This window comes from Vanacampus margaritifer, chromosome 9 (genome assembly GCF_051991255.1).
Source record: "Vanacampus margaritifer isolate UIUO_Vmar chromosome 9, RoL_Vmar_1.0, whole genome shotgun sequence".
NCBI lineage: Eukaryota > Metazoa > Chordata > Actinopteri > Syngnathiformes > Syngnathidae > Vanacampus > Vanacampus margaritifer.
In genome coordinates, this window is record NC_135440.1 from 8,600,472 (window position 1) to 8,618,611 (window position 18,140).

The 18,140-nt window shown below is 40.3% G+C and overlaps 1 protein-coding gene across 36 annotated transcripts in view; it reads left to right on the forward strand.

Annotated features, from left to right (window-relative positions):
• The window catches only part of rims2a (regulating synaptic membrane exocytosis 2a), a 153,581-nt gene that overhangs the window by 65,295 nt on the left and 70,146 nt on the right, over positions 1-18,140 (forward strand). For 35 of the 36 annotated variants that reach the window (XM_077576050.1, XM_077576081.1, XM_077576071.1 and 32 more), the window contains one exon: positions 14,300-15,249. In XM_077576050.1, the coding sequence (XP_077432176.1) occupies positions 14,300-15,249 (950 nt within the window). Of the gene's footprint in view, positions 1-14,299; positions 15,250-18,140 lie in introns of those variants that run through there. The other variant, XM_077576060.1, reaches the window with a different exon arrangement.

Consider the following 18,140-nt stretch of genomic DNA (forward strand, 5'->3'; position numbering starts at 1 on the left):
AATATTGTGTTCCATGGCTATAAAAAAAAACATGCAACCTACCAAAAGAAAGATTAGAGTCTCTTCTTTCATCAGGAAAATGAAAGTATATTTCTATCTGTTTCCATTTTGCAGCGATTAGAATTAGAATATAGCTGAGTTTCACCATTATTCACAAATATGTTTAAAACTCTGGGTAAACTTGTTTTTTTCAACATGGCCTTGGTTGATGTCTTATACTCTGCTACCACCTGCTTGCCGTCTTTCGAATTACTACCATTGCTTCACCCGTTCTCTGGAGTTCAGAGGCTTCATCAAAGCCTTCTGTATGGTCTAGCATAAAAAAAACATCTTAATACATCTTTGGGACACTTAAAGATTTTAAAAAGAACATATTTATACGTTTTTGGGGAGCAAATGAGTTAATGTGGCTCCTAGCGTAAATGGCTGCCTTTTGTTTTGTTTACATAGCTCGCTGGAGTAAAGTCACATGCACCAGTCAGCCAATCAAACCAGCCAATGGCACAAACCCGGAGGTGGAGTATTTCAACGCGACATTGTCGCATAAAATTACCTTTTAAGCGGAATGGCTCATTATTTTGCAGCAAAACAAGACCACGATGATAAAAAGAAACTTTTAATGAATTGACTATTGTGACATCCTTAATTATTATTATTTTTTTCATCAATGTCATCTGGCGGGCAAGTTATAATTGGCAGCGGGGCAATTTTGGCCTGTGGGCTGGATGTTGCCGACCCCTGATGCAAAGTGTCTACTGTATGGTATGTTTAGTAATTGAAAACTATTTATGCTTCTCCTATGGAATGCAAAATGGTCCTGATATAATTATGTACTGTAAGTGTATATTACATTATACTATACCTTTATTATTACATTATCATGATTATCTCCCAGTCTCTGCATTGTTTCATGAATGGCTAAGAGGCTGCTTTTCACGTAATCCTGTCACCGTGCAGCAAATCCAAACCCATTTCATGCTCTAATTTATTAAATTACCAAAAATACACTTGAAGAAGCCGTGTGATAACACAATCATGAAAAAGCTTAATCTAACATCTGCGTCTATCCAGCCCATTGCCGTCGTCATCCATCTCATCCCTAGCTTGTTCTCAAATCCTCTTTTGGAGCGCTGATGGTATTTCACAAGCTCATTGAGATTAATTATCTCCTTATTTTGCAAACACTGCACCGTGTGCGGTTCCCCTGTCTGCCGGAACGTGTACAATTAGCTCAGTTCATTTGGGTTGCAAATGAGTCGGCCCTCGCGATACTTGGCGGTCTCGCCGGGCCTCTTCTGCCATGCGGCGGCGGAGAGGACTCAGCCAAGGATTGATCAAAAGCCTCCGACTCTGGCAGGCAGATGCTGAGTAAACAGAGAATAGGAAACTGCAGTAACCTCCTCCTGCATCCACTTCTTACGCCTTCATTATTTTTGTCTGTCTGCTGGTAGCATTAATGAAGCACCATGTAATATTCGTTTAATCCCCACTATTTACTAGTTCATTAAGTTTTAGGATCGTAGTTGATCTCCCGAGGTGGCTCAGAAAAGGGAAGAAGCTCAGTTGGACAATTTCCCTTTTCCACTGCTGGTGTTTTACTCATTTTATTGACATATGACAATATCCTAACTGTTATAATTTCTCACATTTGTGTAAATGAAACCAAAGGATCATCACTGATGAGATCATTACGGGGAATATTCTCCTGTGTGCTTGAATCAGAAAAAGCCCACAGCTGTGCACTTATTTGGCTGTGCAGATCTTCTCATTGACTTAAGTGCGTCGCTTACCCAAATTCAAATCTTGACAAGACCGCATTCTTTCAACGAGTGCCTTTCCTCTTGCGTGCTCCAGAGGCTGTAGTAATGTAGCATGTCATGCTTTCCAAATGGATCTCTATGGAATTCACATGCCTCAGGAAAACGGCACCCTCAGACTCGAATGATTGGCACCTCTTACGTATTTGCGTACGGTGGGTGTATCTGAAGTCGGAGAATCGGCACAACTTTAAAGTGCGCAAGCCAGGTGCATTAAAAAAATAACTTAAGCACAAAAAGGGGCACAAGGCCCTTTGTACTGATCTCCCTGCTACACAGATGATAATTTTTCTTTGATGCTTGGAGATAACCACCATTCAAGCGGAATTATTTCTCAGTGTCCTTTCTTGAAGGTTTATGTCACAGATGCTGCCCTATACAATTACAATTAACCCACACAGCCCTTTGGTCTGAGTTGTGCTCTCCATAGGTCTGGATGTTTGCTCATCGATTGAAACGTTGAATTGTCAATGCCACTGAGCACAGCTGAAAAAGTCCCTTTGCTGAAAACACAGGTCCTAGCAAACCGCTTTTCATTATATGAAGAGGTAAGGAGGAACTGTCGATTATCTTACATTATGTGTGTTTGTCAATGATGAAAAAAGAAGAAAATCTTATGCGCCTGAGTGAGCTAATGTTTATCTGCGCTATAGGCCATTTATTACATTTCTAATACACATTATTATATTTTTAAGTTCAGTATTTCTATTTAGGCCGCAGTCCAGTGCTTGTGAAGTTATCGGGACCTTTGACAAGAAGGTTCTTGACATTAAGATTTATGTTAGTCATAATCCCCTTTTCAAATGCCCACCTCACCCGGATTTTTCACCAGCTTTTGTTCTGTCCTCACTAGATGTGTGACTGTTCCATCCAGCTAGGCACAGTTAACGGACGAGATGTTTATCTCTTTTATGTAAAACTGAAACAAATGAAAATACAATACAGAACAACATTAAAATGGCGCTGAAAATGTCTGACTAACATTGTTTTCTAACTAAATTAGCATACACCAATCACAAATGTAAAGAAATAATATAACACAAACAAGGTACGCTAACGTAGTTAGCTTAGTTAGCAAACTCAAGTCCGCTAGCATAAGAGGCTAATGGATGCTAACATCTTCAATGACTCGTTCTTACACCTTTTTAGCAACATTTTAATTCCCCAAAACATTCGCCTTGACTTATTAGCTCTTCATAGCTTACAGAAAATTATGCACTTGAACACAAATAGTCACAGCCTTACGTGGGTCCAAAATGCCCCTTTGTACAGTAGTTGTCTGCCTGTTAGTTCCAGAATTGGCCACTGTTATTTATTGGCGCTGTCACGCAATCAACAGAAAGACTGCTGCATGTATTTTTGAGTAGTACCACTGTTGTCACAGATGGACTAGACTAGGCTAGATCACACCAGACTAAATCTGGCTAACATATCTGACTATGTGGTGAAAAGCATGGTCATTAGCTTAGCGTCACCGTAGGTATGCAGCTCAAATGTTGTACATACCTGTTTCATGCGTGTTGTTTACTGATTTTGGTAAGGTATAACATTGTTTTTTTTTTTTAATCAAGTGCTCCTAGTGCACAAGTTCTCAAAATGTTCTAAAAGACTGTGTATCCATCCATCAAATCAAATCAATGTTAGTTGTATAGCACCTTATCATGCTTTTCTGCACATGCTTCATAAACGAAAATAATATATATATATATAATTTTTTTTAGCATTGTGATCAGTCATACAGAAAAAATATACATCTGATAAGTTAATTATTAAAGCTGCTGAATGCAGAACATTGAATTTCGAATCACTACTGCCACCTGTGGCCGAAAAATGAAACTGCGCACTCTCTTCTTCATGTACACAATGCACACATGACGCCACACGACATGATAGAGGGTGGGAAATTCAAACCCAAATCCAGTCTATGGACATTGGCTTGCAGGAGTACCAATTGTGAACAGCTAAGGTGTTAATCTACTAATTAGAAGAGGTTTCAGTCATAAACGGTCAAATAAAAAGGCTATTGTAAAGAAATGTTTATAATTGTTAATTAGAGCAGCTTTAATGTAGTTTGCTGCATTTAGTGTTTGCCTTTACGGTATTTTTACTGTCACTCAATGCACAGTATCTTCTTTTGAAACCTTCTAGTTTAAGTATGTCCAGTTTTTGCAAAAATAATATTTCTGGAGAATGTTATGCTATATCAGGTATTATGCGGTCACTCAGTCAACATCTATTGACCTCCATTTGTTTTACAGTAAATGTCTAATTAAGGATTCACAGTAAATGTTAAACTCAAAAGGCAATATAACGGTATGTTTGTCAAATATGCCAAACTCTTAATTATCCAGCCATAGGCTGTGCTGTACATTCATAGTTTACTGTAGTTTCACTTTTTGATCGCAGCTTTCTTGGCCTGAACGATTAATGTTCAGAACATTAACAGGATTAGGTGAGAATGTCAAGAATGTCTTGAGCGAGTGAGAAGGTTTAATGTAAAAGTATTAGACTGGCAGTGGTAATCCCCGATGATGGGTTCATTTTCCCTTTGGAAACAGACATGGTGAGGTGACAGCTGCACCCGAGCCTTCAACCCCCTATTTAACCTGAATCCCTTCATCATTTGTCAGCAATGATTGTACAAACAAAGGAGCACCGCTCACCTTGATCTCACCTCCATATCCCTACTTCCCGCTGACAGGGTCTCACTTCCTGCAGCTCGTCTACTCCTGCATTCACACAGCCACCTTGCGTAGTCCTTGCTTCTGGATGGTGCGAGGAGTCCAGCCCAGCCTACCCACTCTGTTCAGCCCCGGAGATGTTATTTTGGTCTGCAGGAATTATTAAAGCCTCCTCTGACTCACCCTTTAGCTTTTTCATTACCTCCTCACTTGTATCGCCAGAGAGCCAGACAGCGTCACTGCCTCTGATTTCAAATGCAGTTTGCTCATTGATATGAAAACTGCATACTTAGCAAAACCAAAAGAGTTGGTGCGTGCCTGTGTGAGAGCGTAAAAGGACAGAAGGTGCATTCTATTTTTTTAGTATCAGAACAAGGAGGGAAAAAAAATCAATGCAAAATTTGTTACAATCTAGAGTAACTCAGTTACGCCAATAGGAAAATACCTGACAAGCACAATGCGTTTGACAGAAAAGTCCTGTGTAAAAATGATGACTTTCAGTGGCACTAATTAACTGTGCACTAGAGGCTAATGCAAATCTATTTGACTGTTGGATATGGTTTCTGCTGTCTCTGCAGTCTGCTGGTATACACTGCCTGGTGGAAAATACTGTAGTCTGGTCTGCTACTCACTTAAAGTGGCTGCAACCGGTAAATTTGAGAGTAACTAATGGACTGTTTAAGTGACTGATTTGATCCTGCATGGCATAGTAGTGTTATGGCAACAAAGTCAACATTTGGGGGAGTCGTTATAACAACGGTTATTTTATCATACTTTGTTGTTGTCGGACCATAATTATTTGGACATTTACTGTTTCACATATTTATATTTTAGATTTCCATGTTGTACACTTCAGTGTAGCAATATATATTGCAAAGATTTAGGTGGGGATGTGTTGTTTCATATCAACTATTATATCATAACTGCATGCTATTTTTACAATCACACTGTAGTATATTTGAAATGTGTGTTATTTAAAAAATAATAATAATAATTTCAGATTTAGTACTGAATTGTTATGTTTTCTTTCTGGTCAGACATTACAAATGCACTTGTTTATGTTCCTGAAATGTTGTGAATCACTTCACATTAGGGGGTGACACAGGAGTGGATTTTCATTCCCGTCATATCCCACTTCCACAGAAAAAAATCCCGTCCCGTCTCAGTCTCGGGGACATAGTAAAAATTCGGTTCCGTTCAGAATGACTCCCACTCCTGTACGGCTCCCATTTTGGAGGTCAGCCACCGTATTTTCACGACCATAAGGCGCACCGTGTTAAAAGGTGCAGTCTCAGTTACGAGTGCTACTTCTGTATTTAACACAAATATAAGGCGCACCGCGCTTTTAGGCGCAGGCACGGTTAAGCATACGCTAGCTCAAAACATATGGTGGCATGCTTTCACTTTCTAGCGTATGTTTTTAAAAAGGCAGTGGAGCAATTGTACTTTATTGAAGTATTAAACAATGTAAACAGTGAGTTTGGTTGTACTTGAAGTATTTAACAATGTACTTGTGTTACTTTTGATCAATCCTCATCCACAAATCAAACACGGCAGGTTCCCTGTCGTCATTGTAGTATTGTCAGTGTTGTTAGCGTGCGGCTGTTCAGAAAAGGTGCTGGCTTTTGTGAAAGCTCAATTAGTGCAAGCAGACACGTTTAGCCCAAGCATGCATGCACAATCCATTCACAAATTGTGGCGTAACTCACTCTAGTCTAGCAGTTGCATAAAGCGAAAGCAATGAGCACCATGATGTCCTACTGTACCTTACAGAAAACACGGCTCTGGTTGAGGACTGGCAGGCATGAGAACCCAATAGAATGATCATCTCTTAAATTGTAAAGCGCTTTGGGCACCAAATGGTGTAGTTAAAGCGCTATATAAAAAGCAGTCCATTCCTTTCCATCTTTCAGTTGAGTCTTTTAGGTTATCATGCCTGCCAGTCTTCAACCAGGGCTGGATTTCCTGTACATAGGCAATCTGTCAACATTGCTCTGCTGTCTATCGGCAGAAACACTCCCACACAGACAGTAAAGCACAGCGCTTACCGAAATTGCACAACAACATTTACAGATTTTGGAACTCGATGTACACAAAAGGTGCACCTCACCCTTAGGCGCACCATCGATTTTTGAGAAAATGTAAGACTTTTAAGTGTGCTTGAGTTTTTTTCCCCCATCTCCTACTAAAATCTCGCTCCCGTAAACTTTTTTTTATCTTGCCCTGTCACAATTCTGATTAAAGGTAAAGTTGATTTGCATCCTGCCATGGGAATATTCATTGAAGGAAATGTCATTTGCTTCAACTGAGACAGGTGCACAGATAACGTCATGTTCTTTAATGCTTTACATTGTCACAAAGTATAAGCCATATGATGGTATAAATGATTATAGAATTGAGGTGAATTGGAGGCAGCATGTGGAATTGCCACATTCTCAAAGACATCTATTTTCATCAAACACAAAGCTGTCAAAAGAGAAAATGTTACGTTGTTGCCTCTTTATTTTCCAAACAGATATTCACTTTCCTTTATTCAGCGTTTTGACAAACTTCTATCCAAACACACATCTTCAACAACAGTTAAAATTGTTACAGTCTTGAATTTGACATTACTGTTAGCCATCTCAGATGTTGATTAAAATGCCTCATTAGTTCTCTTATGTTGGCTGTCATTGGCTGTGTGTGTACTTTTGTGGCAGTTGTTTGAAAAGGAGGGGGGCCAAAGGCAGTGAGTGTCTTGGCCGCTTTGTTTTCCAGGCTAAACAAGGAATGGTTTTATGACACAAATTATATCCAGACACTGAAACTGTCATGGCTTCATTTATTTTTAATTCATAATCTAAAAAAAAAAGTGTTTTTCCTAGACGTACTGATGAGATTGAGGATGCCTGTCTGCACTGGGTCAAATCACACATCATTTCCACTTACATGTACATCTTCATACACTATATTCACTTACACAGTACCATGTTAAATACAAATCTTTTCTGAAGTGGTTTTTGATTACTTGCAGACCCGTCAGATGAAAGCCAGTCCACATTGGACAGGAATCTGTATTACATTTAAAATCGAGCAAACACTGAATTTGTGTTTCTCTCTGTTCCATAAAGCTGTTGTATATAAGTTCTAGTTGTAAGCAAGTTGTTTATGCATTGTGGCCTTTTCTGTGTGATAAAAAGTTTCTATATATCGTTTGCTCTTTTAACCTTTTTCTTCAGAGAGGAATAGCAAGCAGCAGTGTAGTTGTTCTGACTTGTATCTAATCTTGATGGCATAGTCTATTGGGGCTTGGCCTACATAGAATGCTAGCCGTGTCTCTCTTAAAAAGGAGACCTAACAGACAGTGCAGCGCAGTGCAGTGCAGAGGCTGTATGTAACCATACACAGTATAAACAACAAGATTAGAACACACAAGGCGCTGGTTGGTGTGGGTATGGATGGAGGATGTGTTACCAAGGATGTGCGGTCAGGGGAGGCAGAGCCGTATTTAATTTAGTCAGTTTTCGTTTTTCTTATCTGTGCTTTACGTTGATTTTCTTTTTTAATCCAATAATGTCAATGGTATCATCAATAAAAATTAATAAAATATCTGATCTATTCTTGTGGGATGCACGGTCATTGGCCACCCAGAAATTATCTGGGTTTGGGGGGTAAAATAATATGTAATTGCTTTGGATACATACTGAGGATAAGATGTACAGAACATTGATGGATGGATATTTACCTACACGAATTGGTTGGTTTTAGTATATTAACCAATTAGTGGTTCTAGAACCACCATGACGACCAACGTTAAAATATATTAGTTTAGAAGGTCTAATTGGTCACCAAAAAATGAGAATGTTTTTTTTCTTCTATTTTTCCTAAAGGATTTATTTCATGTTAAAAGCCACTGTAAACATGCACAGTTTGAACTTGAACTGGACTTAAATGTAGGGTGGGGAACTTTACTAAAATAATGATTCAATTGAAACTTATTGCACATACAATTTAAATAAAAATTAAACCTAGATAACCTGGAAGAAAATGTTTGGCCACCCCTGCTAATTAATGGTCCTTAGGTGTGAATGTGAACGGTTATTTCACAGATGAACTTATTTGTTGAGATCATGAACATATCGGGGTTTTTTTCTTTAACTTGGGCTTTGGTAATCTTTGTCTCATTATCACAGGTAATTTGAGGTGTTTCACTGTACTTTTAGGCAAATTCAAGCCTGGCCATCCTAGTCTTCATGCTAATGATTGGTTTTCCTCTTATAGTGTAGCCTTTGTACTCGATTTCATGAAGTCATCTACAAACAGTAAATTGTGATACTTCAGTGATGGCCTTGGGAGGTTGCTGCTGATGAACCGTTGATTTGGGGCCGTATTTATTTAGACTTCAACTGCAGCAGCCCCCGCACCCCCCACCCCCCCTCCTCTTGATCTACCCATTTGGTGTCTGTTACTTGGAAAATAATTTATTCTTTCTTCTTCAGGGTATAATTTTGATAAAAGGTTAATTTTACTTTCAGTCGTCCATTAAAGGCTAAATGTATTTAAATAACCTATGTGTATCTTGACTAAGACCCTGAACGTCTGCATAAAAACTCTATGGAACTAAAAGCTAAGCATGGAAGGTAAGGTTGAAGTTGGTAGGTAGTAGTTGTCAAAAACTTCCCCAGCACCAGAATCTTCAAGTCTTCCAAGTACATAGTGTCCTCCAAGTTTATTGTCCAACTTTCAGTCTTGCAGCCTTTCACCATTATTAAAAATCAGTGGCATGACTGTTGAAGGAGCAGAAGCCGATGTCCCGAAACTTTGTCAGCGTCAAGTGTGGGCACTAAGTGGACCTGATGTGCAGGACTAGAAATAAAGAACAAATCTTCACAGGACAGTTTGTACTTGAGGTGAAGGAGGAAGAGTATCCTTGTGACAGCTCTAAGAGATTTTCTTTCCATCTATGAAGAAGGCTGTTTCACTGTCAAATCACTGCAGCATAACTAATCAAAATATTACAAATGTTAATCATGATTCCATTTTGCTTTCGTAGTTCATACTCATAATTCATATTTTGCCCCCCCCCCCCTAGATTACACATTGTCCTTAGGCTATCTCGCCTAACAGGCATGCCATCCCTGCTTAACCTCCACCCTTGTAAATGCTGTCTCAACATCCTGTCCCCTCCTGCCATCATGTGATTCCACACATCAGTTTGCTGTCACCGCCACCCTCACACATGGTCCCTTGCAGCTCAGAGCCGACCTTTTGGGAGGGATGAGGCAAATGGGGTATACAGAATGAGGAAATGTGATTGGACAATCACAGTAACAGATGTGAAATCAATTTTGGAGAGTAATGCATCGACTACACACAGTCAATCTTAATACGAATGCACACCTCCCCATAGAATAAACCAGATCTAGCTCTAAGCAAGTCACTGAAAAGCAGCTACATCATCAAAGTGCCAGGCCTGGGAGACATGTACAGTATTTGCATAAATATAATGCATAGAAATGATGAGGTAGAGATTTTTTTTTACCCACCTGGACTTCCAATCTCTCTGTCTACCCCTCCCCTTTCTCCTTTCTATTGACTCTGTACCAAGTCGTTGTTGTCTGTATAAAACCAAGAAACGGTATCGGTCCCTCATGCTCACCCTCATTAGATAAGCTTGCACGTCTTGCTCTGCTTGTGATTGTTGATGCCGTTTCTTCTGGCAGGTTGAGCAGCATTGCTGCTTGACCTCTCACCATTAGTAGCAGTCAAATGATGCTGATTTTAATCCTGAAACTGAGCTCTCGTTAAGACCTCTTTGAGCTTTTGTAGCCGGGTTATAAATTTTGCTATCCAGCCATATACAGTAAGGAGAAGGAAACTTGTCTGTGCAGCAGACGGGCGGAAAAAAAGCAGGCCGTGCTGATGCTACAGCAGCATTTGTGAGGGTTACTATGATTTTATCATATACGGTAACGCTGAGATTCTTGGAAGATGTATAAACGTGAATGGGCTATTAGTCATTATTACGTCTCTTGACTTTAATGCTTGCTGCTTTCTTTTTGCTTTTCTTGTTGACCCTCCAAAGATGTATTGTTGTCATTAGAAAAGCTGATTCCCTCTCAAGGAAAGCGGTATCCGACAGGATGTCACTAATTTGTTTTCATTTGACTTCTCTCCGTTACACACAAAGTAGAGGTGACGCAATACCCACTTGGCTAGTGCTGCATTTTTTTTATTGAATGCTTGTGCCTGTTTTACTTAACATGTGTCCCCAGTAGCAGGATAGGCAGAGAGCTGGCATCACACAGGCAATTGAAAAAGTCAAACTGCATTCATGCATTTGCTGCTGCTGGCTCTGGTCTGCTCTTGGAGAGGATAGCAAACCATAAGTCTCGTTTCCACTTAAACATTTTATAAATTGTTGGTTTTGGAACAAAAAGAATGTCTACGCCTGGTAAACTTTGGCGCCTGTCTTGTAGGAGCGCCACTTTCCCTGTTCCTGTCCTTATTATTGTTAGCATTGTCCTTGTGTACTGATTAATGAAGTCACACGGTCAATGCAGTGTCACAGCAGAGGATTTATGTAATTAACTGACAGTGGGATTGGATTTTATTTCTACTCTATGAATTGCAGGCTGGAAATGCCTTTCTGTTGTCTGCCTGTTCAGATAAGTCTCTACTGGCTGATCTGCGAAACACAACACACCTCCTCCTCTGACCTGTGTCTCAGCGTATGGCGACATCACATCTGCATCTTGCCTTATAAGGGGATGTGATGGAGGGGGAGCAAAACAAACCAAGTGAGACCAAATACAGTAAAAGAGACAAAACGAGAGCGAGGCAATTTCCGCCCTCATAATGGAAAAGAAAGTAGCGCGAACCCGGTGCGGTAACATTAAAACACCTGCGGCTTACAGTCGGTTCGGCTTATATGTGTAACAAACTCGAGTATTCCTCAAATTTAGCTAGTGCGGCTTATTGTCAGGTGCGCCTTATAGCCCAGAAATTACTGTAATCAGAACATATCGTTGCTGTCCTGTGAAAAACATTTATGTCAATTTTTTGGGATGTCTGCATTTAGTTTCATCTCATAAATGGAAAAATGTCAAAAGTGACAAAAAATGATGGGTTTTTCACAGGACAGCGACGATATGTAAATAGCAGCAACAACACCAACAAGAAGAGAATAAAGAAGACAATTAATATTATAATACATTGAACTTTGATTAGATTTTGCAGCTTGTACCATATTTTCTGACATGTTTATAAATTGATGGTGATACTGTGCTTTAGAATTTTTTTTTACTGTAAATCTTTAATCTAATTTAGAATTGAACCAAAAACTATGCAGACTAGCATTAAAACTATGAAACTATATTTCACTCTTCTTGGGGACTAAGCATTTTTTTTTTAATGTAGGTCTAGAAGGTAGTGAAATCAGATGAATAAAATTAGGAAAATACACTGTGCTAACTAAAATGAATATTTGTATTATTTTTTTTATTTTGTTTTATTTAACATTTATCCAATATGCTTTGTTTTGCTTCACTAATATGTGTATTTTAAAAGCAGTAAATTGATCTACACAAACAAAATGAGGTATGCACCTGAAATGAAAAAAAGAAAGAAAATAAATAAATCCTTAATGATTAGGAGGGACTTTTAAAGCACTTTATTGCATATTATAACAAACAATTCTGTGCTTTATTTCAATATGTTGCCGTTGAGGGGTTGTGGCAAAGCTGTCACGTTCCGTTGAGTCTTGCTATGTCCGAGTTCATAAACGCATACACTGTGCGTAGTCGCGATTCGCGAGTCAAAGGAGAGAAAAAGACCTCCGTGAGGGAGCACGTTCGATGTCAACGTGTTCGGTGGCAAACTGTTTTGGTTATTAATAAACTAGTGCACTGACTAAAACCTCTGTAAACCTTACAAATATGTTAGCGTGCCAAACAGAACATCATGTAACACACAAAGTGCTAATGCTAGCTTCCAGACATGACTATATACACTAGGAGTGGGGGGGGGAATCTATATTGCAATGTAATGTTGTGCTCTCTGTTGCAATAAATGCCGGGGGCATCGGGGATTGAACCCAAGCCACAACCACGTCTCTAATTTGGGAGTGCAGAGCGCTACCAGTAAAACTTCTGGGCCACCGAGGTAACTCAGCACCTTGTTTGAATGCACCTGGCCAACTGACTGCAGTTGTATTTGGCTTGTTCAGCTGGTAATGTAACTCACCTCTCACTCCGGCGACATAAACAACAGCAGTGAAAGACAGACGAATGACCGGGATGTCATATTGCTTGCATTATTATATTGCATTACATATTATATTCATATTCCATCCCATTTGAGCAGCAAACAGTTGTAACTCCTACAACTTGCTACCTTAGCACTGCTTCGCCAGTGGCTTTATTGCAACTATTTTGTTGAGAGCAGCTGTTGGTTGTTGGTGGACCTTACGCAGTTAGGTCGGTGTAGCCTGTGGTGTGCAAATGTGTCAGGCAAACAGATGGAAAAGCCAAGCTCTGTAAAATGTCCTTTTCACACATATAATACACCTATGGGTAATGGATATTAGATGGCTATTGCAATGCAGTTGTGTACAGACTCTATTAACATTTGTTGTTTGGACTAAGTCAACAAATTGGTTTACAGGAAACAAATGTTAGTAAAATTTGCAGGTCTGGGGGAAATAAATAAAATCACAATAGATTCATAGCGAATGAATCTATAATTCCAAACCATTGTTTAACCATTCTTTAGTCTATACAGTCGGTGTCACATAACCCTGTAACCGTAACAAACTATTGTGTTGGTACAAAAGCCCTCAGCTCTTTTGGGCGTCCTAGTAGTGTGACTGTGATTCACATTTGCAATGCACTATAGCGCAACTTCTTTTGCTCTCAAACAGCCCATATTTTAGCTGTACAGAAGTTCATGAACCATACTAAATGCACATTCATCATTCTGTCCCTGCCTCAGCTATCACGTTTTCAACATTCAAAAGTGTATAGAAAGCTAACACAAAAGCCCCAAAAAAACCTTGAGGCTCATCTGTCATATCACAGCTAAGGTTTTTCAGTCTGTATCTAAATGTATTGCTCACTAACATTAATGGTTTATTGCAAAATAGATTGAGACAACCAGAATCATGCCTTCAGTTGATCATTATAACATGTGACCTTGCAGCAATCTTTGCAGCTGTGATTTACCGAGCAAATGTATTGTATTTCAGTCACCACTTAGAAATTAAGATGCATCACATACTTTTTTCCCTCATTAAAATGCAATTTGTGATGAACATTGAAATAAATAAAAGTTGTATGTCAATGTCAAATATGTACAGGGAGTCCTCGAGTTACGACGTACGCGACCTACGACGTTTCGTCGGTAGCACCTTCTTTTTCGTTAATTTCCCACTGTAATCATGACATTTTAAAGTTATTTAAAGTTGTGTTGTTACCTCCAGCAACGGGTGTCCATCGAGCAGGCCGGCTCACCATCAGGAGCCTCACATTTCCGTGTTTAAGTTTCCATTAGCTTCGCTTTGCCGTCCGTCAGCAATTAATGTCCGTGTGGAAACACAAAATATTTGTTACATTGTCAGCGTAGGAACGGAACTCGTCCGTAACGCAAGGACTCACTGTATACTGTATATCCATTTGTCTCCGACAATACAATTGAAATGTAGTTACAAAGTGTTGCATATCCACAGACATAAAAAAAAAATCCCCAAAAGTATTTGATCACCAATAAACATTTTAAAGGAAACAGCAATTATGTTGATACAAATTGTACTCTTCTGATCCACAGGAAACGAAGTCCATCTGCATCCAGGGATCCAAACCAAAAATACGACCAAAGGGACGGGGGTGAACATTCACAGTATGCCCCGACAGACGGAAGCATGCCCAGATCACCGTCTGACTATGGGGATGGGGACCCTCGGCGGGCTCCGCGGGGCCCACGCTTGTACCCAGATGTAAATGCAGCATGGATTGGCTACAGAGACCGGCAGGGGCCTGGACGCTGGCACTCCCAGGAATACCCTCTGGACCAGGAGCTGGATGGGCCACACAATGAATATGACCTCCAGAGACAACGGCAGGAGGAGTTCCAGACACGCTATCGCAGCGACCCCAACCTGGCACGCTATCCTGTTAAGCCACAGCCCTACGAAGAGCAGATGAGAATGCATGCGGAGGTGGGCCGCCTGAGGCATGAGCGACGTCATAGTGATGTTTCGCTAGCTTACACCGAGCAGGATGAACCGGCTCCCATTCGGCTGTCACGTCAACATCTCACTGAGCGCCGTCCGCCTATGGTGGGACAGCGATCTTATTCTGTTGACCGTTCCTCGCCAGGGCCCATGGGTCCCGGCCTTGGGGGCCACAGAACATCAAACCACAGCCCCCCAACACCTCACCGCAGCCCTGTGTTAGGTGACCGATCTGGAGATCTTCGGAGAGGTGACTTGGGCGGCGGAGGGGAATCTATGAGGAGACAGCAACATCACTTGGACCCCAATTCAGCTGTCCGTAAGACCAAGAGGGAGAAGATGGAAAGCATGTTGAGGAATGACTCTCTGAGCTCGGATCAGTCGGAGTCGGTACGTCCTCCACCCCCTAAGCCCCACAAAACAAAAAAGGGAGGGAAGATGCGACAGGTGTCGTTGAGCAGCTCGGAAGAGGAGCTGGCAACTACGCCGGAGTACACCAGTTGTGAGGATGTGGAGATAGAGAGTGAGTCAGTCAGTGAGAAAGGTACGTACACATCCCTTCAGCATCACTTTTTCTGTATTTAATATGGATTCCCCCTCCCCCCGCAACTCAATCTAATCTCTATTCTAATTCTATCAACATAATGTGTTTGTTTTTTTCAGAGAAGGCTGATTTGGTTATTGTTGTTTTATGCGTATGTTGATTTATTATGTTTATGTAGCTCTAGCTGTCAGGTATAACCTTCAGTCTGTGTGCTTTCTCTGTGTAATGACTTTTACTTTTGTGTTATACAATATGTTAAGGGCTCATTGTTTTCCTTTACTCCCCCCCAAAAAAAGCAAGACATTTTTTTTTGGTTCACTTAGAAGAATAATTTTGCACTTGTATTTATAAATTAGTTACTAGTATACTTGATATTCGATCACTATAGCGATTTGCCATGAACGCCAAAGATGGAAAACAGTGAGTCTATCGCTGTGTGTGTGTGTGTGTGCGAACCCCTGTTTAAATATGCCGCCAGGTATCATTTACAAACTCAGTCAATTTGAGATATAACAACAATTGTATACCATGTTTTTTTGAGAAAATTTGAAAACATGTGGGTGGTTGGGGATGTGGGATAGCGCTGCACAATTCATGGTGATTCGAATTGAATAGCGAACTGGCCATTGAAAACGAACACCGAATCAGAATTTTTCCATTTGACTCAGAATGCGTCATAGCATATAGTGGTCTGAGAGGAATGTTTGGCTGGGATGTCCGGTCTCCCTTATATGTGGGGATTACACATGCGCGGAAGATACATATGCGCAACATTTGCGCGGACACCAGGAAATAGTTGTGTGTCTGTGTGTGTGTGTGTATGGAAATATTTAGCCTGTTAACGCTATCCTATCAGGGCAGTGTTTCCCACACCATGTTAGTACTTGGGCGCGCCACCCAAGTAAACCGACCACCACTCAAGACGTTTTCAAGAAAATTTTATAACTATGTGTATATATATATATATATATATATATATATACAAAAACAAAAATAACAAAAAAACGTGTCGCAACCAGATACACCGCATGTAACGTTAGTTCGCTGTCACTTATTTGTGGAGGCTAGAGGAGACGCAAGTAACACAACTGAGAACCAAGCCCCCACCCCTCCCTCGCCGGAGTCCACCCATCCAAGTAGATTTCAAATCTGTGGGAAACACTGCAGGGGGAATATTTGGCCGCCAACTCGTTGGCCAGCTCAGGCTAACACCTCTCTATCGGCCTCTTACGCCATCCTAGCAACAAACAAAAGTGAGTTTGTAAACGTGGACGGCACTGGACGCTGGTCGGACTAGAGAGACGAACTAGCTTAGCACTAGCTAGGACGAGGCTACAAACTAGTACAACACTACAGGTATGGATTTAAAATGGGACCAAAGGGAAAATAATATGCTTTGTTCTGCCGTTGGCAGTGGCGCCGCCAGAAATTTGACACTCTAGGACACTTAAAATCTTGGTGTGGCACATCAAAACTAAAAGCCATCATTTCAGGATATCATTATAGTGTTGTAGTCAACCAGCCAGTAGAAAGACTTACCACCCCTTGTAACCATGGCGCGAGATCCTGGAGATTTAAGTATGTTATTTTAAACGGAAAAGGAAACCATTTCCCTTGGTTGATAACCAACCAACCAAGCCATTGACACAATGGCCAATGTAGATGTACTCTGATGGGTTTGAATAAGATATTTAATATTTTTGTTTAAATTGGATTTTTCATTTGTTGGTCTTTGAAGTACAATAAGTAACCGATTCAAGTGGCCACAAGCCCAGCCACTTATATATGGCAATGGTTCATTGTAATAAAGATTCATTAGTTGCTTGTTTTTATTGGAAAAATTGATTAGTAAAGGACCTAAAAAAATAAATGCTTATTAAATTGCAATCACAAAATTGAAGGGGGGGAAATCACTTTTAGATCATTTTCCATAATCGTTCAGCCCTAATTTAGTTGATCTTGCTTTGTTCTGTTATGTAACAGTTTTGCTCCACTCTTCAGTCCAGAATTGGTGATACATTATTGATGCGGGGCTTTCCAGGTAGCCACTAAAAAAAAAGTGGAGGAAGTCAGGCCATTTTTGGGTCATAGTTTTTGTTATCTGTCTGCATGTGTCTGCCAGCTCCACATGTCGGCCTGTATAGGAGTGAGTCTGAAAAAATGTTGGATTAAAACTTCATGTGATTCTCTTGGAAAAACATTATTCTGCCTGTTTACATGGATTTATTTTTGTTTTGGAATTGTCTGTTTTATTTATTGATCGACAACTACTGCTGTTACCAATGCATGCATGCTGCAAATTTGATAAATAACCCCAAAAATACTGAACTGAAGCATTGAATCATTTGCAAACACATTAATGCATGCTAATATTATTATTCAAATATTTAAAAATTTAGTGTAATTATGCAATAGCTGTGACAGGAAAGCCATAATTACACCAGTTTTTTGTTTTCTTTGAATTATCCCCACTATGTTATTGATCATGATATTCATTCACTGTTAAGCTCAAAATGTTGACCTTCACTCTTTTGTTCTGCAACCAAAGCAAAACTAAAGCAATCAACTTGCGCCAGAAGCCAGATCGGCAAAGAGACAGAAAAGAGGGTGCAAAGCACCTTTTGACCATACAGTATGTGGTCTGTCAGCATCTCAGGGTTTGTGCACTCAGCTTGCACGGGTGAGGAGATGAGATGTAATAGCAGGCTAAGCAGTGTGCTTTTTAACTTCTCAAATCTCCAAAACCCCCAAGGGTTCTCCTGGAGGGTGGAGGTTTTGATGGAAAGAGAAGAAAGGGAGTTAGGAGGTGAGAGGATGTGCCAGCTGTAATGGGTCTGGCTCGTGCCTGGGAGAGCTGGTTACTGATTTACCGCTATCAACCTCTCCCTGTG